Source organism: Cherax quadricarinatus, chromosome 27 (assembly GCF_038502225.1).
Source record: "Cherax quadricarinatus isolate ZL_2023a chromosome 27, ASM3850222v1, whole genome shotgun sequence".
In the NCBI taxonomy this organism is placed as follows: domain Eukaryota; kingdom Metazoa; phylum Arthropoda; class Malacostraca; order Decapoda; family Parastacidae; genus Cherax; species Cherax quadricarinatus.
Genome location: NC_091318.1, coordinates 35,329,996 through 35,353,185, shown reverse-complemented (window position 1 = coordinate 35,353,185; position 23,190 = coordinate 35,329,996). Strand labels below are relative to the sequence as shown.

The following is a 23,190-nucleotide window of genomic DNA, read 5'->3' as shown; positions in this document are numbered from 1 at the left end:
ACACTATATTGTCAACAATGTGTACCTGACACTGATTACACTATATTGTCAACAATGTGTACCTGACACTGCTGACACTATATTGTCAACAGTGTGTTCCTGACACTGCTGACACTATATTGTCAACAGTATGGAGAAATTTTCTTCAGAAACGTGGGGTATCAGCCCCTTTCAACCCCCTGAGGGACTCAGCCCTGTAGAGGGGCTGATAGCCTCTCGCTTCCGAGCAACAATTTAACAGGAAGCAGATGACCAGCGTGCGTCAGAAGTCATGCCACTTCCTTGCAGATCATTGTTGCGACCAGTGTGGGTTAATGAAGGAAAATTAATCTCTTATAGTAAAAGGAAAATTAAGGAAAACCCTGCACCCATTCACTTACAGGTTACTGCTATTATATACTTTCGCCTATGCACAGACAACAAGAAAACAAGCATCTTGTTTTGCTTCAAAACAAGCATCTTGTTTTGCTTCCTGTTGATGTTTAGCAAGGAAGAGAAATAATGCTTGAGTCAGTATATCCTTTGTGGAGGGCATGCTCGGGCGAAGCAAGGAGGAGAGGTCGTCCCACAGGGCGGATTGCTTTATGTACTGGTGCAGCAAGCAACTCGTGGCTCACTCCATAAGAATGGACAAAGACAATCCTGCATTGCTGTAACTCAATGACAATCTCAACATTCGCGGTAGAACAATTACAAGGAAGTGTGCTTAGCCTCCTATAGTGACATTACTGTGAATAGACAAAGATTGGAGAACAGTGCAGTGTACGATGTTGTGAACATTCGTCAGAGACAAACAGTGTACTGTAAGACAGAGACTATTCAGTCAAGACAACTGATTTCGGGGTGACACTTGAAGGTCCGACACATAAACGTAGGTAAGTCTGATTAGGCATGTTATTTGGTTTGTTTAGCTGCGCAGTTTATATTTTATTTATTTTATTTTATTATCACACTGGCCGATTCCCACCAAGGCAGGGTGGCGCGAAAAAGAAAAACTTTCACCATCATTCACTCCATCACTGTCTTGCCAGAAGGGTGCTTTACACTAGAGTTTTTAAACTGCAACATTAACACCCCTCCTTCAGAGTGCAGGCACTGTACTTCCCATCTCCAGGACTCAAGTCCGGCCTGCCGGTTTCCCTGAACCCCTTCATAAATGTTACTTTGCTCACACTCCAACAGCACGTCAAGTATTAAAAACCATTTGTCTCCATTCACTCCTATCAAACACGCTCACGCATGCCTGCTGGAAGTCCAAGCCCCTCGCAGTTTATAACTAAAACTTATTCTAATCAGTTTACCTAACACCCTGTCATCTGTGGGCCATTGAGCCCAAAACCTTAAGTAAATAAGGCATCGTTCAGTTACGCCATACGCTCCATACGCTCCGATGGGGCAATTATACATCATTTATTTATCATTTTACAGCTGCAGGGATGCAGAACAGCTGTTTCATGACAAAGGAGTCTACCGGCTGCAGCTGCTGATAGGCTGAGACAGCGAGAATGCTAGGTAACCTTGTTTCCAGTATAGCCGCATAGATTGTGCTTGTGTTCTGCAGAAAATTCCCTAAAAACAGTGATTACCTGACACTGCTGACACTATACTGTCAACAGCGTGTACCTGACACTGCTGACACTATTGTCAACAGTGTGAACACAACACTGCTAATAATACCATTACCAACTTAACGACTGCTTTCAGCGTAACTAACCTTTCCTAGAGGTAGTGACCTCGTCAACGAGGTAGTGACCTCGTCAACGAGGCAGTGACCTCGTCAACGAGACAGTGACCTCATCAACGAGACAGTGACCTTGTCAACGAGACAGTGACCTTGTCAACGAGGCAGTGACCTCGTCAACGAGGCAGTGGCCTCGTCAACGAGGCAGTGGCCTCGTCAACGAGACAGTGACCTCGTCAACGAGGCAGTGACCTCGTCAACGAGGCAGTGGCCTCGTCAACGAGGCAGTGGCCTCGTCAACGAGGCAGTGGCCTCTTCAACGAGACATTGACCTTGTCAACGAGGCAGTGACCTCGTCAACGAGACAGCAACCTCGTCAAGGAGACTGGACCATTTTCTGTCATTTCCTCAATAAAATACTCGTATTTTTGTTTACCTGTCGTATATCTTCTCACGCTTTTACAAATATATTTTTGTTATTAGTATCGGATTCCCCATCCGGGTAATTCAAGAACCGATGTAGTGAACGTTTTGATTAATTAGATACTTGTATAACACTTGGGTATCTTTATTCTGGAAACGTTACGGGCGAAACGTGCCCAGAATATAGATAACACAAATGTTGCACGAGTGTGTTATTTATGAACTTGTGAATTTCGAAACTATATAGTGACAGTGTTGGATCTGTTGTGTCAGGATCTGAGAGGATGTCAGTGAAACAATTCTGGCTATTTTGGCGAGCTTGCATTTCACTAATTTTTCATAATGATTTATATTTTCATTTCTGGGAATTAATAAATAACATATTAAATATTTCTTGTAGGTAATAGTACCAAGTAGAGCGTAATGGAGGTACATCGAGGCTTGGATTTAATCTACGTCTGGTAAAGCTTGTTACCCAACTGGATACCGGAGACAGTGTTGTATTATCTTAATAGTATCAGTGTTCCTTCACCCAGATAGCTACTTACTGGTAATAATGTTGTATCGTCCACCTAGTTACTGGTAACAGTGTCGTACCAGTTAGTTATAGTTATAGATAACTTCTAGCTCAGTGGTCGCCATACTTGTCACTACGGGGTCTACATTGTATATTTTACAGAGTTTCGTTGACCTAAGTAAGAAATCAGTTTTTAAAATAAATGTAAATGAATGAATAAAATTTAAATGAATCAGTTTTATTTGGATCCTTTTTCTAATAAGTTTGATATAATTAAAACCAAAAGAAAGAGGAAACAATGGTTCCTTACACTGAGAAATGATATGTAATTAGTCACTATGTCGTCTGACTGGAGATCAGTAATTTCCATTTGAAACTGACTAGGATTTTGAAACAGCTTTATTTCATCTGTTTTTACATAAAAATCAGAAAATTGTTTCTGAAATTATTTTTGCAAATTCATTAATGATTTCTGTTGCAAATAAAGAAGGAAATTCTGCTTCACTTTAATGGAAGTTTTCACAACATGGGAAGTGAACCAAGTTAGAAACCTTCACCTGTCCTTCAAATAGCATCAGTTTTGCCCTGAATACCTTGACATGCGGGAATAGATCACAGATCAAATTTGTTTCACCTTGCAAATTCAGATTGAATTGATTCCTACGGTTTGTCACGTCTGCAAAAAGAAAAAAAGCCAATTTCCAAAGCCAGACAGTGTTTGATAAAAGTGGTTCAGGTCAATTCTTTTCTGAGAGAAATGAATCAATTTCGAATCTGAGCTGAAAGAACCGTGATAGAACCTTTCCACGACTAAGCCAACGAACTGCTGTAAATAAGGCAAGTCATCGAACTCAGAATCAGAATCTTTCAGAAAATTACGAAACTGGAGATAATTAAGCCCATGAGATCGAATGAGAAATTCACTACTGAAACAACAGGTTTCAGAACGCCAGACATATCCACATACTTTCCGCACAATGCTTCCTGGTGGATAACACAATGCAGAAACCTGGGCTTTGAGAATCCACCATCCTCACAAACTTTTGTGATTTGGCCAATCAGACCTTCCTTCACCCCAGACATGTTCTTTCCTATATCAATTGTTATACATTGCAGTTTATTCCACTCCAGGTTATATTGTAATAAATTTTTTTGGAGTTCTTTAAAGATGTCTTTTCCGGTTCCTGTGTTGTGCATGCTATACATTGATGCTAATTCTTGTGTGACATTAAATTCATTGTCGACGCCACGGATGAATACCAGGAGTTGTGATGAGTCACATCATACGATTCATCAAGTGTGAGAGGATGAATCTGAAAATTTCGAGCTTTGTCCGCAGTTTGATGAAATATATTGCTTCCCATATTCTCAATTCTACGAGGAACAGTATCTGGCGCAAGATTGAGGATTTTGAGCAGATTTGCTATTTTCTGGGCATAACTCTCCCACTGCTTCCATCAAACACTCTCTGATCAGATCTCCATTGATGAATGCCTATACACTTTTAGCTAACACATAAACTGATTAAAGCTTCATTCTCAGCTCTCTTTTTCATTAACATAACCTTGATGGGAAATCAACCTGAGTCGCACTGATTCAGTATTTTCCGAACGCTGTGTTCCTGTGAACTGGGAATAACTTGGTTTATGTTTGTTTTTAAAGTGCTGACGTACATTGTACTCCTTCAAAACTGTTACAGTTTCGTGGCATACGACACAAAAGGCTTTATCACTTGCTTGTACTAAGAAGTACTTTCGTGTTAAGAAGCACGATTGCAAACCACTTGCACAATCCAAGGCAACATGGGTTCAGAGCAGGTCGCTCCTGCCTCGCGCAACTACTGGATCACTATTAAATGGTCTTGGAAGCACTGGAAGAAAAACAGAATGCAGATGTAATATACAGACTTTGCAAAGGCTTTGACAAGTGCGACCATGGCATAATAGCTCAGAAAATACGTGCTAAAGGAATAACAGGAAAAGTAGGGAGATGGAGCTTCAACTTTCTAACCAAACGAACACAAGAAGTAGTGGTCAACATGGTTAAATCGGAAGCTGCCACAAGGCACAGTATTCGCCCCCATCCTGTTTCTCATCCTCATAATAGACATAGACAGAGATGTAATCCACAGCACCGTGTCATCCATTGCAGTCGATACTAGGATCTGCATGAGGCTGTCATCTATTGAGGCCACGGTTAACCTCCAAGACGATATAAACCAAACTTTCCAATGGGCAATATGATGTTCAATGAAGACAAATTCCAGCTACTCTGTTATGGAAAACTGGAGGAGATAATAACTAGAACTGAGTATACTACAAACTCAAATCACACAATAGAGCGAAAAAGTAATGTGAGGGACCTGGGAGGGGCATTGTATGAGGATCTCACTTTCAAGGATCACAACAGTGCCACGATCACAAGTGCAAAGAAACTTATAGGATGGATAATGAGAACGTTCAAAACAAGAGATGCCAAGCCAATGATGATCCTTTTCAAATCACTTGTTCTCTCTAGGTGTAATATTTCTGTACATTAACATCTCCATTCAAAGTAGGTGAAATTGAAGATCTAGAGAATGTGCAGAGAGCCTTTACTGCACATGTAAGTTCTATCAAGCACCTCAACTACTGGGAACGCTTGGAAGCACTTAACTTGTACTATCTGGAACGCAGGCGAGAGAGATATATATCATAATCTACACCTGGGAAATCCTAAAAGGAATGGTCCCGAATCTGCACACAGAAATCACTCCATACGAAAGTATAAGACTGGGCAGGCGATGCAAAATGCCCCCAGTGAAAAGTAGGGGCGCCTTTGGTACACTAAAAGAAAACACCATAAGCGTCCGGGGCCCAAGACTGTTCAACAGCCTCCCACCATGCATAAGGGGAATTACCAATAGGCCTCTGGCTGCCTTCAAGAGGGAGCTGGACAGATACTTAAAGTCGCTGCCTGATCAGCCGGGCTGTGGTTCGTACATTGGACTATGTGCGGCCAGCAGTAACAGCCTATTTGATCTGGCCCTTGGGGAAGGTCATGAATAAAGCATACGCACCGCCCGAGTACATTTCTGAATGACCTTTTTTTCTACCCACCAGGGGAATCATTAACCTAATATACAGACTGGTTCTAGTGTAAGGGAGCCCCTTATACTGGAACCAGCGGAAAGAGTAGTATCAGGTGGTCAGCATCGCTAGTGCAAGGAAGTCAGACCTTGGTGGACCAGTCTCAGTAATCAAGCTGTACAGGTATTCTCATGTTACCTGCAAGAAACCTACTGTTAATCTAGTAATGGAGTACGTGGGGGTACGACGTAGCAGTAGCAATAGTAACAGTAGTAATAGTAGTTGTAGAAGTAGTAATAGTAGTTGTAATTCAGTAACACTTTTTTCTACTTTACATTCTTATTCCTACACTTTCATCACCTGAACACCTGATACAATTTCTCATCAGAACATTTTATATAAGTCTTACATGCGTCTTCACTGAGCTTTCCCATAGACTAGTGTGGATTAGTAACTAAATATTGGTCAAGACTGTTTCCCTGGGACTGACTCATAGCTCTGTTTATTTTATCCAGCTTAGTTCTCTGATTATTGAAGTTATTTTTTTCTTAATCAACCTTCACGTTGGGAATTACTTAAGATGGCATGTACATGGATTTATGCTTGTTATTTAATGAGGATGTGATTGAAGTAGACTTTATTTCTGATTGTTAAGTCTCTGATTAGTTTCTCATTATTCGTGCAGATCAAGTTTAGAGTATCGTCGTTCTTAGGTGATTCAGTTATCTGCTGGTTTAAACTAAACTTTGGATAGACTTAATAGTTCTTTGAAGATTGAGACACTTATGCAACATATGGGAGTTTTTATCGCGGAAACGTTTTGCCACACAGTGGCGCCACTGTGTTGCGAAACGTTTCCTCAATGAAGATTCCTATATGTTGCGTAAGTGTCTCAATCTTCAACTTGTCGGCTTTCAAAACCATTCATCACTAATAGTTCTTTGTACTGTGCCTATTAGGTTATTGTGCTATTCCGTCCAAGAAATTAGCTGCTGAAGATAGAGCTATACCATCCAACTAAATGGCTACGAGAGACATTAATATACCATCCAACTAAATGGCTACGAGAGACATTAATATACCATCCAACTAACTGACTTCTAGAGAGTGCTATACCGTCCAACTAACTAGCTACCAGATACGATGCTATAGCACTGAACCAGCTAGTCTGCAGCAGCTAGTTACTGTAAACCGTACAATATAATCTACCTAGTATTTGCAGATTATGTGCCATCAACCTTGCTAATTACTGTTGGCTGAGCTTTACCACCCAGCTAACTAGTTTCCAGAGTAGCTATGTTATATAGATATCTAGTTGCTGGGGACGGGACGATAATTTTCAGCAAATTACCTACTGGAGACGGTAATATCATCCAACTAGCCACCTACTGGAGACAGTAATGAATCATCTAACTAACCATCCAGTAGCTATGGTGATATAATATCCAACTAGCTACTCACTGGCAACGATGTTACATCAAGGAACTACCTAGTTACTAGTGACGGTGCTGTACTATGCAACCAGCCTCACTGATGACTGTGCTCTATCTGTGTCTCATCAATCACACTCGTTCTAGCAATATTTCTTGTATGTACTTGAAGAAAACTACTGTGTGATGGACTAGGGATGTTGAAACAGTGTTCACTAATTTGTGATGCTGTCATTCACACTTTTCAGTCGGTTTATTTAACACATCCTTCCGCATCCTTTATTCAATTAAACTATTATAGTGAGCAGATTAATAGCTTGTTATATTGGGGTATTTCATGTGCAGATTATTATGTGTAGAATATCTTGTATATTTCAGAGAATACATTGGGAGAACTTCGAGTAGCTCCTAATAATATAGATGTTTAATTCTACGCCGGTAGTTCACAATGTCAGCAAGTTTGGCTGTTCTGATGCTTCTAGTTGTTAACACAGAACAATATTCGGGATGGGAAAGCATTTGGATAGTACCAACACTGACCATTATGTGTAATAATTCCTTATCTGGCTTCACTCTGTTAACTTCCTTCAGTTACTGCTCGTCTGCCTCACACAACTAGTGAAGTTGTTACGTTGTTTTGTTTCCATCGCCTATGTTTCACTAGGGGATAAATCCAGCTTTTAAAGAGAACATTTTTTTTAACTATAATTACAGTCTATGAAAAGGCACGTTGAGAAAACTGAAACGTTGTCTTTGGCGACATATTAATATCAGCACATCTGCTCAGCAGCTTCAAGTGTTCTCTCACATCGTCTAAACACACTTTTGAAAATGCATTTCCATATGTCATATTAGAAAAATTTGGTTATATTTCAACTAACTATTCTAACCTGCGACATACCTGTGATATACCTGTAACTATTTTCAAGGTGTTTTCTACTCTCCCTTTCAGGCTTGAAGCCAGACTTATCTGTTCATTTTACATTTATGATATATAGTACCGACAAGTTGATGATAGATGCAATACCTGGGCTTCCTTATTTATAAAAAAGTTCGGCCAACCAGGGGCTTTTTTTCATTACAATACAAAGATTATGTACTGGATAGAGTGGAAGATAGCATGAGTAGTTCCTGAACCTTGATGGAAGGTAGTCAGTCCCTTAGCCTTAACTAAACTAAAGTAGATCCATGAGGCTGGAAGCTTGTATGATGAGGCCAGAGGAGAGGTGTAGCAACTGAAGACATATTCGTAGGTGGGCGGGACCCACCAGTGAAAGTAGGTCATGCCCTTAAGTTGGGCCAGAGGTTAGCAATATAGTTCTAAAAGATATCCTGGTTGATCAGGCCATCCACCGGTAGGCTTGGTCTGGGACCAGGCAGAGGGACCGTTGACTCTCGGAACACTCTCCAAGTAGACTCCAGGAGATGAGATTAGTGCTGTAGTGTGAGACAAGTATAATTACATTAATGGTACACAACACCGACAAGTTGATGAATACGACACATGTGCAACGCTCGGGTATATTTATTTATGAAGACTTTCTGCCAACTAGTGTTTTTTTTAAATTCGTTACTAGAGATAATAGAAGATTAGGTAGCCACTCCTTCAGGTTTGACTAAAGATGCTCATTCCAAGAGTCTTCATGGAATTAAAGCAGATGCATGAGGACGAAGACTTATATACTAGAATCAAATAGAAGGCGCAGCAACTGAAGACATCGCCACCGGTGAGCCAGACTCAGTAATGACCAAGAGTTTGGCATAAATGCAATGACACATGTCTGACACAACAACACCAAGGAATCTTGGGACAGAGAATTCCCTCTACAACTCTGTTGCTGACCTTTAACCCAACTCTTGAGCATGACCTATTTCCACTAGTGGGTCCTGCCCACCTGTGACGTTATCCTCAACTGCAGCACCTCCCCTTGGCTTCAGTACATTAGTTTCCAGTCTAATACATTTACTTAAATTTAGTCAAGGATATGAAACTAACCACCTATCAAGGCTGAGAGACTAATTACCTCAAACAGAGCTCAACATCCCTACATCTAGGAATAAGATATTAACAAACAAAAATCTTGCTCTGCCCACTGCTTTTTGCATGGTAATATTATCAGCTATGCTGAACCTTACAGATACCTTAGTGTAGAATTACCGTATGGCGGTTAACGCTCTCGCTTCACACGGTGAGGGCCTGGGTTCGATTCCCAGCCAGGGTAGAAACATTGGACGTGTTTCTTTCCACCTGTTGTCTATGTTCCCCATCAGTAAAATGGGTACCTGGGTGTTAGTCGACTGGTGTGGGTCGCATCCTGGGACACTGACCTAAGGAGGCCTGGTCACAGACCGGGCCGCGGGGGCGTTGACCCCCGGAACTCTCTCCAGATAAACTCCAGATAACACAACTATATACGAAATGAAACAAACTAAACTCGTTCAGACTCTTGATGGTTGAACCCCAACTCTGGTGCTCTGTGTGAATACTGAGAATGATGTACATTAGAACCTTAATTAGTTTCATTTCTCCTTTGTTAATAATAGTTGAAGAAAAATCTCTTGTGCTCTTGGGACCATTGTAAAACATTGAAATATATATTGTTCTTAACTGTGTTAAAACTGCCAAACTGTTTGATGTGAGAAAGTTACTTGGTATCCCCAGCGTCGGTGATAGCATAATTGAGCTTAATTATGTTATTTATATTCAGATGTTGAGAATCCATTCAAAGTCTGTCACCATAAATCTAACTTAATGTCTGGAAGTGAACACACATGAAAGTTGGTAACCAAAAGATGCAAGAATATTAAATTCTACAACCAGCATGATCTGCATTATTATAGACAACAAGAGTGTTTCACCCCTCCAATAAGGCTTTAATAATTTAATATTACATTGTATAAAGCCCCTCTCACTTGCCACCAAGTTCATCACCAATAATTCCTATTTTAAATATATTGCAAAGGCAACTATCAAGAAGTAATATCTAGCATAACTTTAAGAAAATATCACAAATTATTTACACAGACCAAAACACAGGTCGGCTGGCAGGGCCACAGCTGCTCCTCTTATTAACTTTTGTGAATAAAAATTGAAACCTCGCTGAGTTAAGAATAAAAATTACAACTGTTGCTTATACAATACAAACTGAATTATTTGCTATCATAATGGCACTAAAATAATTCATGAGAATCAACATGATTCCTTGATTATTATTGACTATTTCATTATAATAAAATAAGAACGTAAGAAAGAAGGAACACTGCAACAGGCCTACTGGCCCATGCGAGGCAGGTCCAATTCTCCCACCGGCTTAAGCCAATACCTTAACTTATATCATGGAGGTACATAATTCACAAAATGACAACTCATCGGAGAATCTTGGTACCTACTGGAACATCTACAAGTTTGGAATTATCTTTAAATGATTTTCTCTATAGGTAGTTTCGGCCATCAATGATCCCTGGTCCAGTCTAAGACCAGGGTTCTCGGTTTCTGATCTCATCCTTCAGGCTATTGGTGCTAGCAGCAAACAGTCCAACATGTGCACCACTGCCCAGCTGATCAGGAATCGATTTGAAAAATCTATCAAGTACCCTCTTTCAGACTTTTAAGGATTTCTATATCCACCCTTATGCATGAAGAGTGAATGTAAACACATTCGTGGATACATACTCCCATACTTTTTATTGCAAATATGTTACAAAGATTGCCGAGTCTCTTGCATTCCAAGAGAGATTTTGTTGAGAATATTGAGGACCAATCCTCCAGAAATTTCCTCCTGTAAATTATCATGTATCTTTCTCCAAGGAGAAAGGTCAAAGGACTTCAAGCAGTTTTAATAATTTAGGAACTTGTTTGAACTTACTTGGTAAGTAAACAGCTCTTAGCCTGTGAAATTAATTTGTGTAAATAAAATAAAAATCTTCGTGCATTCTCCAGCTGTCCAGTTAATAGGAGGTGTTAGAATAGGCAGTAGTTCAACCTGGAAATAACATGTGACGTGAAGACTGTCATCACTGGCTTGTCATCTCTTGTTCTGAAGGATTTAGTTTTCCAACCTATCATTTTCCTTGCAGCTTTAATAACATTATTGCCATACTGAAATGGAAACTAATTTTACATTATCACTCCTATGTCTCTCACAGTAAACTTTTGTTCCATAGAATAATTCAAGTTTAATACTCCATTTTAATTTTTATTTTTTCAATGTTTCCATTAGAAAGTAACTGAAATTTGCCTTCCTTGAACATTATATTTTCTTCAGTGGCCCACTGGAATAACTGGTTTATATCATGTCGTCAGTGGATGCCACTCTCATGCAGATTTTAGTATTGTCTGCTGAGGTTGTTGATATTATGATATAATTAATGTCTCTATGTCGAATATGAGAATAGTAAATAACAGAGGCTAGAACTGTGCACTGCTAAATGAAGATTATTACTGTGGAGGACTTTGATAACACTCTTCACTTTCACTCTTCGATTTCTATTTGTTAGAAAGTTATATATCCATCTGCACACATTTTTTTGTATGCTATTTCACCTTGGTCGCACTTGTCGAGGGCTTTTGCAAAGTCTGTGTGCGCTACATCTACATTTTGCTGGTCTTCCTTGGCATCCAGGACCACGTAGTGGTCCAGCAAGTGCGAGAAGTAGGAAAGACCTGTAGGAATGACCTATAGGAATGACCTTTAGGAATGACCTATAGGAATGGCCTGTAGGAATGACCTGTATTAATGACCTGTAGGAATAACCTGTAGGAATAACCTGTAGGAATGACCTGTAGGAATGACCTGTAGGAATGACCTGTAGGAATGACGTGTTTTAAACTCTTGTTGCTCAGCTCGCGATGATGGCACTAAATATAGTTTGTTCTTTCAGCTCTATAATCACTTGAAAAAAATCTACTGCATCATCAACAAATAAATTACTTTATAATACAATATACATTACAATATACAATATGATATATCGAAGTGACTTATTAGCGAAAATAAAATACCAGAAATTTTGAGAACCTTAAGTGTCGTAACAGGAAAATTTCAGTCTGAAGAAACAAATGGAATTGAGTCAGGAGCATCTGTGAAAGTTCGAGCCAAGGAAGGAGTAGCCGTAATGTTGAATGATCAGTTATGGAAGGAAAAGAGGGAATATAAATGTATATATTCAAGAATTATATCACCCGGGTGATATAATTGGCTGGGAGACGGCCAGTTTGTTGAAAAATAAATTGTAGTTTTATTAACCCTGTAAGAACCATATTTGCATACGGTGCTGCATTACGTTCACGAGATAGATATTATAGGACTTACAGTAAACTAGCTTATCGGCACCATACAAAAAAAAATACAAAAATATGCCTTGAACACATCAGCAATCATCACACAGAACCGAATTAAAAGTTATGATAATGAAGGACGAATGAACTTTGACCAGAAGTTGAGAAACAATGGAAAAAGGCTGAGGAGTTCGGAGGAGGAAGAGGAAAGGAATAAAATAACAAGTGACTTAACCACTTTTGATTTTTACATCGTAATGGGTGTGCCTCCCTTACGATTTGGGTCAACTTGAAATGGATATTGGTTGCCTACCGCACTGCCTAGCACACATTCATATACAAACATGAAAGTAGGTACATAAGTATTGTCAAGTAAAAGGACACAAGTGCACAAGTATTCTCGTGTAGTAGGTGGGGCTTTTTTTTTAATGACGTGGTAGGTCACGACTTCTGAGGTTTGTGGGCTCGGTGTGGGTACGCTGGAGACTAGTGGGTACGCTGGAGACTAGTGGGTACGCTGGAGGCTAGTGGGTGCGCAGGAGGCTATTGGGTGCGCTGGAGGCTAGTGGGTACGCAGGTGGCTAGTGGGTGCGCTGGAGGCTAGTGGGTACGCAGGTAGCTAGTGGGTGCGCAGGAGGCTAGTGGGTGAGCTGGAGGTTAGTGGGTGCACTGGAGGCTAGTGGGTGCGCTGGAGGCTAGTGGGTGAGCTGGAGGCTAGTGGGTGCACTGGAGGCTAATGGGTACGCAGGAGGCTAGTGGGTGCACTGGAGGCTAGTGGGTACGCAGGAGGCTAGTGAGTGCGCTGGAGGCTAGTGGGTACGCAGGAGGCTAGTGAGTGCGCTGGAGGCTAGTGGGTGCGCAGAAGGCTAGTAAGTGTGCAGGAGGCTAGCTGCCTCGTAACTACCAGGCCTGGTGTTCAACCTTCACTTTTCTTCTCGGTGTTCGGGTATTCGGGTGTCAAGAGGTGTGATGGATTTATTGCTTTTAAGTACAGACTGGCTCATGTGTTATCCCGTCTTCATCATCTGTCTTAGTACTCTTGGCCTTGGGAAGTAATCCTTGTCAATGTTGCCTCTTACTTTCTGTTGCAAAAGTCAACCAATGTGTTTTGCACGGCGAGGTTCACGGATCATGAAGTTTGTGGTGTTGATCGGGTGCAGTGATTTTTCTCTGTCGATAAAGTTCGTTCATATTGCAGAGTTCGCGCTTCTTGATCTTGTTGCATGTGCTGTTAATGGAGGTCATTCATTTGGATTCCGACATGCAACCGGGTATGAGAGACAAAATAGAAAGCTTATTTTGTGGTGTATGGAGAGCTGCAGCTTGTTGGACTTGGATGTCAATGATATCCAAGTCATTTAATCGAGGCGTTTCTTGACGTCTTCTGGGGCTCTGATGGAATCTACGCAGAGGGTAAAAATCTGCTTTTCCTACATTTACTTTGTCTCTCACATATTTGTTTCAGAGCAGCCTGTCAGTCTCATAACACAAGATTATATCAGGTTCAGGTAGGCTTGCCAGAACAGGTCCTGACCTGTTCGTCTCCATGTGGTGACCAAGGACAAGATTTTATTAGCACCCTGACGGAGAGTGAGGTATCCTTGATCGTAATTCCTCCGTTGGTCTGTGTTGTCGTTGGGTAGCATTCTATTGAGCTAAGTTGTTCATTGTCAGGTCAGTTTACTATTCTTCTCATTTCCTCGATCATTTTTTCAATCACTTTCGCCTGTTTGCTGTTGTCTGCTGTGGTGGAGGTCGCATGCATTACTTCATCAGCAAATTGGGGTGAACCATTAACACTGACGTTTCAGGCAGGAGTTCTATGGCACTCCAGCTGTAGGTATGAATTTTTTTCGTTTATAAATGAAGGAAGAGATTATGTGTATGTTGCTTAGGAAATTGTCTGGTTATGGTCGGAAATATCAGCTAGTTTGGACATTAGGCTATCTTACGAGAGTTTGTCAAATGCCTTGTTAGCGTCTCTTGTTGCAATAAGTGCCAGATTGTCTGGTTGATATCATGTTGAGCTTCAAACTGCTCCTCGGTGAAGAGATGGTGGTATTCCGTTTAGTTGTACAACCTTTTATAGATTATTGTTACCAGAGCAACCTGATCAATGAGAAGCAAAATATAGAAGACAGTGAAAGTTAATATTAAGACATACTGATTAACACTAAACTACACTACTGACAATGAACTGGTGGCTGCCACAAGTGAAAACAGAACTATAATGTTCTTGAACATGCTTTAAAAAAAGAATTTAAAAATCAAATGGCAATAATCCATCAATGTCTCTCGAGAATTACACAACAACCGTAATGATAGTGTTAAGATTTTAATTTACATCATTTGCACAATTTAATAAGGTGGGAAACCTGAAATTCTCCTTGTTATTAATTACTGTTTTTGGCACACAGTCTAGCAAACAAAACAGCAGAGCTGATCAGAAATACCCTCCAAGACCTTGATGCATTCCCTCTTTAAGACACTTTGGTTACAGCAACTCTCTTAATAATACATAAAAGCAGTTTATGATGTATCAGTATCGTTGATGTTTGAGACAATGTAAGGCAATGTATACTTGTATTAATGAAACTGATGTCTGTTCCGGTGTTAAAACAGTGTTTGCTTGTGTTAAAGTAGTGTTTGCTTGTGTTAAAACTGTGTTCGTTTGTGTTAAAAGTGTTTGCGTTAACACAATGTTTGCTGTTTTTAAAACAGTGTTTGCTTGTGTTAAAACAGTGTTTGTTAGTGTTAAAGCAGTATTTGCTTGTGTTAAAACAGTGTTCGCTTGTGTTAAAAGTGTTTGTGTTAACACAATGTTTGCTGGCGTTAAAACAGTGTTTGCTTGTGTTAAAACTGTTTGTTTGTGTTAAAGCAGTATTTGCTTGTGTTAAAACAGTGTTTGTTTGTGTTAAAACAGTGTTCGTTTGTGTTAAAAATGTTTGTGTTAACACAGTGTTTGCTGTTGTTAAAACAGTGTTTGCTTGTGTTAAAACAGTGTTTGTGTTAAAAATGTTTGTGTTAACACAGTGTTTGCTGTTGTTAAAACAGTGTTTGCTTGTGTTAAAACAGTGTTTGTGTTAAAAAAGATCATGTGATGTAAGTGTCTCACAAAACCGACAAGATGAAGGATGAGACACTTGTGCAAGATTTGGAGATCTTTGTCTAGGAAACGTTTCGCCAGCCAGTGGCGTCTTCAGTCCATTATAAAGAAGAATGGTGGAAGAAGAGGAGTCTGAGGTAATTAGACACTGCAGCATTTTGGATCTTGATACAAGGAATTCTTCAACGCTCGTCTAACCTATAGGCAAGACCTACTTGCACTAGTGGATCCTTCACGTATGTCTCCGTCTCCACCTGCTTAAACTCACCTGACTGCAGTATATAAGTTACTTCACTTCAGCTTCAGGCTGATGGACTGATTCCTTCAAACTCCTACTCTTCTTTCACCGTTCTTCTTTGTATTAAACTAAAGAAGCCACCAACTGGCGAGACGCTTCCTCAGTAAGCATTCCCAAATGTCTGTGTCTCATTCTTCAACACAGACGATGTCTGTGGTAGTGAGTTTGGCAGAGGATCATATATGAGGCACAAATTTAATTTTCCTTAATCTATGTCTAATCACTAACCTTGTTTTCTTAGTAAATGAGCTGAAATATGCGACAGTAGATGTTACTCAGAGATGTGTTGTCACTTGTCCTCCAGCAATGACTACCGCTTTTTATATTTCTTGTTTACATAATGGTGGTAGTATTGGGTACAAAGACATACCGCAGACAGTGATCTAATGTAAGCTTTTATTCTGAGGAAGTTTAGTGCTGTGTAGAGCTGTATCAAGTCAGGTCACACTTTATGCATTGGTTCTGTAAACATCTGCAAGTTCGAAGTATCAGAGAGAGAGAAAGAGAGAGAGAGAGAGAGAGAGAGAGAGAGAGAGAGAGAGAGAGAGAGAGAGAGAGAGAGAGAGAGAGAGAGAGAGAGAGAGAGAGAGAGAGAGAGAGAGGCAGACAGACAGAGACAGTGACAGAGAGATACAGACAGAGAGACAGGCAGACAGAGAGACAGGCAGACAGACAGACGGGGGCAGTCACAGAGAGAGAGAGAGAGAGAGAGAGAGAGAGAGAGAGAGAGAGAGAGAGAGAGAGAGAGAGAGAGAGAGCGAGAGAGAGAGAGAGAGAGAGAGAGAATGCTTTTCCTAAAACATTAAAATTACCTTTTAATACCAGTTTCGTTAGCAATATACATGTGACTATGCAATTATCAATGTAAATTTTTCATGGAAAAAGATGCCATCATTTTTTCAGTGCCGACAATAACTTTAAAAATTATTCATGGGAATCAAAGATAAACACCCCAGAATTATCTACTGAGAAGCGAATATGATCTATAAAATAGTAATTGCTAATTAACATTTTTGTTTGAAGCACAGTCTCCAGTTCGGGTACGAGAAAATCTCACCTATTATTAGTGTATCTCCAACAAGAATGATAACAAAGATAATTGGAGACGAAGCTTATATTCAGAGTTCTGTATTATGATAGTCTGCTGATCCAGCAGTGACTGTGGTAGACATCTTCACCAGCAGTGTCTGTGGTAGACAACATCTTCAGCAGCAGTGTCTGTGGTAGACAACATCTTCACCAGCAGTGTCTGTGGTAGACAACATCTTCACCAGCAGTGTCTGTGGTAGACAACATGTTCACCAGCAGTGTCTGTGGTAGACAACATCTTCACCAACAGTGTCTGTGGTAGACAACATGTTCACCAGCAGTGTCTGTGGTAGACAACATCTTCAGCAGCAGTGTCTGTGGTAGACAACATCTTCACCAACAGTGTCTGTGGTAGACAACATCTTCAGCAGCAGTGTCTGTGGTAGACAACATGTTCACCAGCAGTGTCTGTGGTAGACAACATCTTCACCAGCAGTGTCTGTGGTAGACAACATCTTCACCAGCAGTGTCTGTGGTAGACAACATGTTCACCAGCAGTGTCTGTGGTAGACAACATGTTCACCAGCAGTGTCTGTGGTAGACAACATGTTCACCAGCAGTGTCTGTGGTAGACAACACCTTCACTGTTTCAAAACCAAGTGACTCTGACAACTATCTTGGGGAATTAGTAAATCAAAACCAAGTGACTCTGACAACTATCTTCGGGAATTAGTAAATCAAATTTTATATATTTACTTCACAAGGAATTTTTTGTAAAATAACACATTACACACATAACCCGCAAGTAGGAGAGAGAAGCTTACGACGACGTTTCGGTAAATGGTCCAAGTGGGACCGAAACATAGTGTAATGTTCCAGTTATGATAGTTTTGGTTGATATTGAAGGTTGGAACCTCTTCCAGTCATTCACCAGTTCAGAAACGATAAGAACAATGTTACCACACTCTGAACAACATATCAATGCACGCGAATGGTAACAGTTTATCAACCAACTCACAAAATATGTTGAAAGTCAATAAGACAAATCTTAAATAAAGAAAACAGCCATCAATAAATATTAGTTCGAACCTATGAAAGCCGGTCATAGGCTTCCCAGAAGGCCTGAGCTGGGAATGGGCTAGGGGGGGGGCGCTGATCCCTGGAACAGCCTTCAGGTATCCTTCAGCTGAATCCAGGAGTGGTTTTAGGCACAATGGCCTTCTAAAATTTTAATTTCAGGGGTGGCACACCTCATTGTTTGGACGCACCGTGATAAATGGCACTTGTCGAGTGACAATTGTTGAGTGGCACATGCTGTGTGGCACATCTAAGATTGTGCTTAAAGAAGACGAGGCTGGGATTAGCCAGATGGTAAATTTGACGGATGCCAGATGGACCACTGTCCTAGTGGATCTGTACACCGGCCACTGGGATGGTTAGGGTTAGGTAAAGATTAGCCGGTATTCTCCCGGCCCGGGCCTTGTCCAAGTGGTGGCCCGGCCTTGGCTCCCTCTTTAGGGAGTGTCTGAGACCTAAGTCTCCCATGGGAGGAGGCACAAGTACCTCCTCATCTTTGGGACCAACTGTCCCCAGGCCTAGCCACAAGCTAGGCCTCTCTGGTCTGCCATCCCCGCCCCAAGGGGGCTAATGGGAATGACAGTCTTATGAGCTAAAGGCTCGGGCTCAGGCACCTACCCTACCCTAGAAGGGTTAGGCATGGTGTCGATGATTGGGATGGTCCAGTTTACAACTTAAGGTAAAATCAGCAAACAGAAACATAGGAACACTAACATACTATGCATATACTATTGGAATTGATACCTAATATCCATTTATACTTTTAATTAGGATTGTCACTATTCAATTCAGAAATTTATGTTTATTCCCGGACAAACACCACTGGCGCAGCAACTGGCGGATAGCTTTCAATTAGTCATCTACACAAACCTACAAATGGAGCAACCATTGTTAAAAACTGGACTTGTTTAAGTGTAGGACAGGAATCAACTAAATTACCATATCGAATTCTAAGTCGTTTTGCATGAGGTCATTCAAAACCTATTTCCATCAACTGTGCTGATGAAATACTGAAAAAAAGGGAATTAGAGAAGTGAGTGACAGTAAACGTTTCCATGTTCGTCTATCCAAGGGAATTGTGAAATATGACCCTCTTGAATATCAGTGGTATACAATACAGATAAGATGATAATTTAAACACATGTATAACATCTGGAAACCTTTAATATGTAAATGCTTCGAGATCCACTTGCTTTATCAATACCACAGAGAAGACCGGAGTAGTAGAAGAGGTAATAAGTCTCTCAACCCAGAAGAAGCTGATCAATACTGCAGTCTTGACTGTCTGTATTATCAACTGCAACTGCCACCAGCTAGGTGGAATGAGGTAAGATTTACCACCAAAGAAGAAGTTTAATTAAACGATGCGGTTTACAGTCTTCAGTCATCTGTATTAGCAATACAATTATACAGAATACAGGAAGCTTTGAAATCTCCAAATTTGTAAATAAATTGATTATAGACTATCAGAACACAGTTGTCAGGTGATGTCACCATGGAGTCTGTACACCACACCTACACCACACTTAATATTCACTATTATTCACAACTTCCTGTCTTTCTTTTCACTACATATAATCAGCTGTAATATACATTATTTAGGTATGAATTCTGGTCAGAGAGCCCGTCGTAAGTCCGAGGGGTCGGTAAACGACTACGTCGCTAAGTGAGGATTGATAAACACCTCTCGTGGGCATAAGGTTTCATCAGTGAAGTTGATAATTACTACCCCATGTAAGGGTATATGGGTGCCAGATTTTTTTTCTTCCTCTGGTTTTTCTCGTTTATTTGTCTCACAACACGAGAGTGCCTCATCCGATCGGATTCAAATTTTGAAAGCTGGTGTATGGTACGTAGACCAAGATACTAGGAACAACTGACATATGCATTTGCTCAATCCCAGCAGTGTGGAGTGACTCTGATAACTTACAAAAAAGGCGCCTCCTAATTTGACCAAGGCGGAGAGTGAAACTGAATTATGTAGACGCACATCTGCCAATTTTATAGGGTAAATAGTGTGATTTTTTTTATTCCCATTTAATCAATTGAAATATATTTAAGACTGCGTCTTTTCAATCGCTTTAATATTTAATAGGTGAATCATCATACTGCCAGGATAGTGCCCGGTTAGTTTAGTTTGTGTGAGGGCAAATTTTTCAATACGTTATATTTTTTATTAAACCTGGAATCGTCTGAATCATTGTGATAAATGAAGAATGTGTTCTCTAATTGTCTTCAAATTTTCAGTCCTGATGAATTTTCAGGAAAGGAACATTCGCGTTATTTCTGGTCTTCAAAAGGCTCTGTTTGCCAATTTGATTGAATATATAGTGATTCTGGCCTCTAAACGCTCATGTCTTGGAATATTTTACGTGAAAATAATTTTTATTTAGTTTGTGCTTTGAACATGTCAACATTCTCACCGAGGCAACCATCACGTCTCCAGAGGTTCTCAGTCATCTGCCTGACTTGCAGTCGATGGTTGTGGAAACCTGATCGACACCATGCCCAGCCCTTCTAGGGTAGGGTAGGTGCCTGAGCCCGAGCCTTTAGCTCATAAGACTGTCATTCCCATTAGCCCCCTTGTGGCGGGGATGGCAGACCAGAGAGGCCTAGCTTGTGGCTAGGCCTGGGGACAGTTGGTCCCAAAGATGAGGAGGTAATTGTGCCTCCTCCCATGGGAGACTTAGGTCTCAGACACTCCCTAAAGAGGGAGCCAAGGCCGGGCCACCACTTGGAAAAGGCCCGGGCCGGGAGAATACCGGCTAATCTTTAATAATAATAACTAATAATAGTGGAAACCTGCACAGAGTCGCTACACCAAGACGACCTGAGGTCTTCGTCTCTTGGTGTCGCAATCAAGCGGCCAACTTTACAAAGTTTTTTTTTATTTAACTGGACGTTCTTAACATAAAATTTATTGTTTATCATAGAAGATTGAAAATCATTTTAAATACATCTGCAATGTAATATAATATATATATATATATATATATATATATATATATATATCGTATTTAAGAGTTTTCTAAAATTGTGAAAATTAAAAACAATATATAATCACGAGTTACATATATATATATATATATATATATATATATATATATATATATATATATATATATATATATATATATATATATATATATATATATATATATATATGCAAAACAACCACTCTGAAAAAATAGAGAAATTCCAAGCGCTTTCGTGACTACTCACATTATCAAGGAACTATAGTTCCTTGATAATGTGAGTAGTCACGAAAGCGCTTGGAATTTCTCTATTTTTTCAGAGTGGTTGTTTTGCATATTCTGAAATCACCTGTTTACTGTGATCTTATTGCATATATATGTATATATATGTATATATATATATATTTATATATATATATATATATATATATATATGTATATATATATATATATATATATATATATATTCATATATATACATATATATATATATATATATATATATATATATATATATATATATATATGTAACTCGTGATTATATATTGTTTTTAATTTTCACAATTTTAGAAAACTCTTAAATACGATACGAGTTAATGCCTCAGTAGACAAATTACTAACTACAATGTTCTTCTTTTAAACTTATTTCAATAACAAGCTTCAAATTTTCTTCCTTGATCAGTTTTTATAAAGTGATAGTTGATGGAACGACTGAGAAATGCAGGTACTTCTCCTCACTTTTATATACATTAATCCTGAAATTGGTGTCCACGAGATAATTTTAGAAAACCTCTTCTGTTTGGCATCATAATTTCAATACTTGTGTATCAGTCTTAAATAAATGTTGGTATTGTTGATGGAGTGTGTAAGTCGCAGCCTTCATGCCACTGACTTGCTCTTGATCCATGGAGGTAGATTTATCCTCCCCTCCCTTGAACTGAATCTGAATATTTTACATTCCACTGGAGCCATATGACCCCTATTGGTTTATCACTCTCCCCTAATAAAGTAAATCTCTAATAAAACTGATGAAAGGTTTAAGTTGTGTTGGTGCACATTTTACGGATTCTTTGTTTTCCTCAAAGTAAGTTTCACTCTGAGTTTAGATGTTTATGTTTTCACTTGTCAGTTTTAATTATTAAGTTTATTGCTGTAAAACATCAGAAGAATGTCGCTTCTGATCAGAAATTTCTCACATTGTTTGACATTATTGGGTTATCCTACGCTCAATCTACATATATTTTAATGTAAATATAACATTTGTGAACTTTCAAGACAATTGCAGAAAAAACTGTATGTATATACCCAAAGCTTAAATAAAACTTAATTACTTTATTATTTTTCTAATTACTTGCATAAAAGGTGGTTAATCTTACTTAGAAAGAAGTTCGGATGGACCCTGGCCTGAATGGGTCCCAATTTGTTTTTCGGGAAAAGAAAATGAGAAAATTGAAATACTGTTTTTCATGTGATAATTTCCAAGTGTTGCATCTCATTAACTTCAACACTTCCCTGCTGATAACTAAATGCAACATCAGAGCTATTGCATGCTTAATGTGCTTATGTATTTTAGGATATTGGTCTCTTTGAGCTAGCAATAATAATAATAATAATAATAATAATAATAATAATAATAATAATAATAGTAATAATAATAATAACAATAATTAATCTAAGTGCTAAACCGGAAAGAATCACACAGGGCTGCTCTGAGGAAACAGTTTGGCTAAAAAAGCTGGTATTTCTTAGTGCAAGGTTTAAATTAGAATTGAGTTGTCCATCTTCTAATTTGCCATATATACTGAAGAAATCTTGACATTAGTTTCATATGATGGCTTGTGAATGCCCCTTCTGACTCGCTTCGTATCTTCAGTCAAAAATTTAACTGCCTTACGAATTTATGCCGCAATCTGCGTGCATCGAGGTCCATAGGAACTGGAATTATACAGAAATACCTTCACCAAGTATAAATCTTGTTTGTATCTCTCATGTGAATACTAGTGCCATAGCAAGGGTAGATAGGCACCTATAGTTTCCTTTTTCATTACTAATGCACGAAAAACATCAACGCTTCTTTACCAGCAAAAGAAACACGAAAGTTCTAACCTTGAACAAGTGGCTTAAGTGGAGGTTCTCACCACACGTCTGGAGGCTGTCAACTCCTAACAAATAGCAACCATTTGTCTACCAGCATATAGAAACATTTTTTTTTCAACGTTTTATGTTGGATAAGTGAATGGAATTCGTGAAGTAACAACGCACTGAAGAAAAAACTTACCGTATTTATAAGAATGTCTTAGATGTAAGA

At 39.5% G+C, this 23,190-nt stretch overlaps 1 protein-coding gene across 1 annotated transcript in view; it reads right to left on the bottom strand.

Moving 5' to 3' along the window:
* Positions 1-23,190, bottom strand: part of LOC128690996 (chondroitin sulfate proteoglycan 4) — a 380,847-nt gene that overhangs the window by 340,722 nt on the left and 16,935 nt on the right. Inside the window, exon 6 of the mRNA XM_070089260.1 lies at positions 11,663-11,795. Coding sequence (XP_069945361.1) covers positions 11,663-11,795 — 133 coding nt within the window. The remainder of the gene's footprint in view (positions 1-11,662; positions 11,796-23,190) is intronic.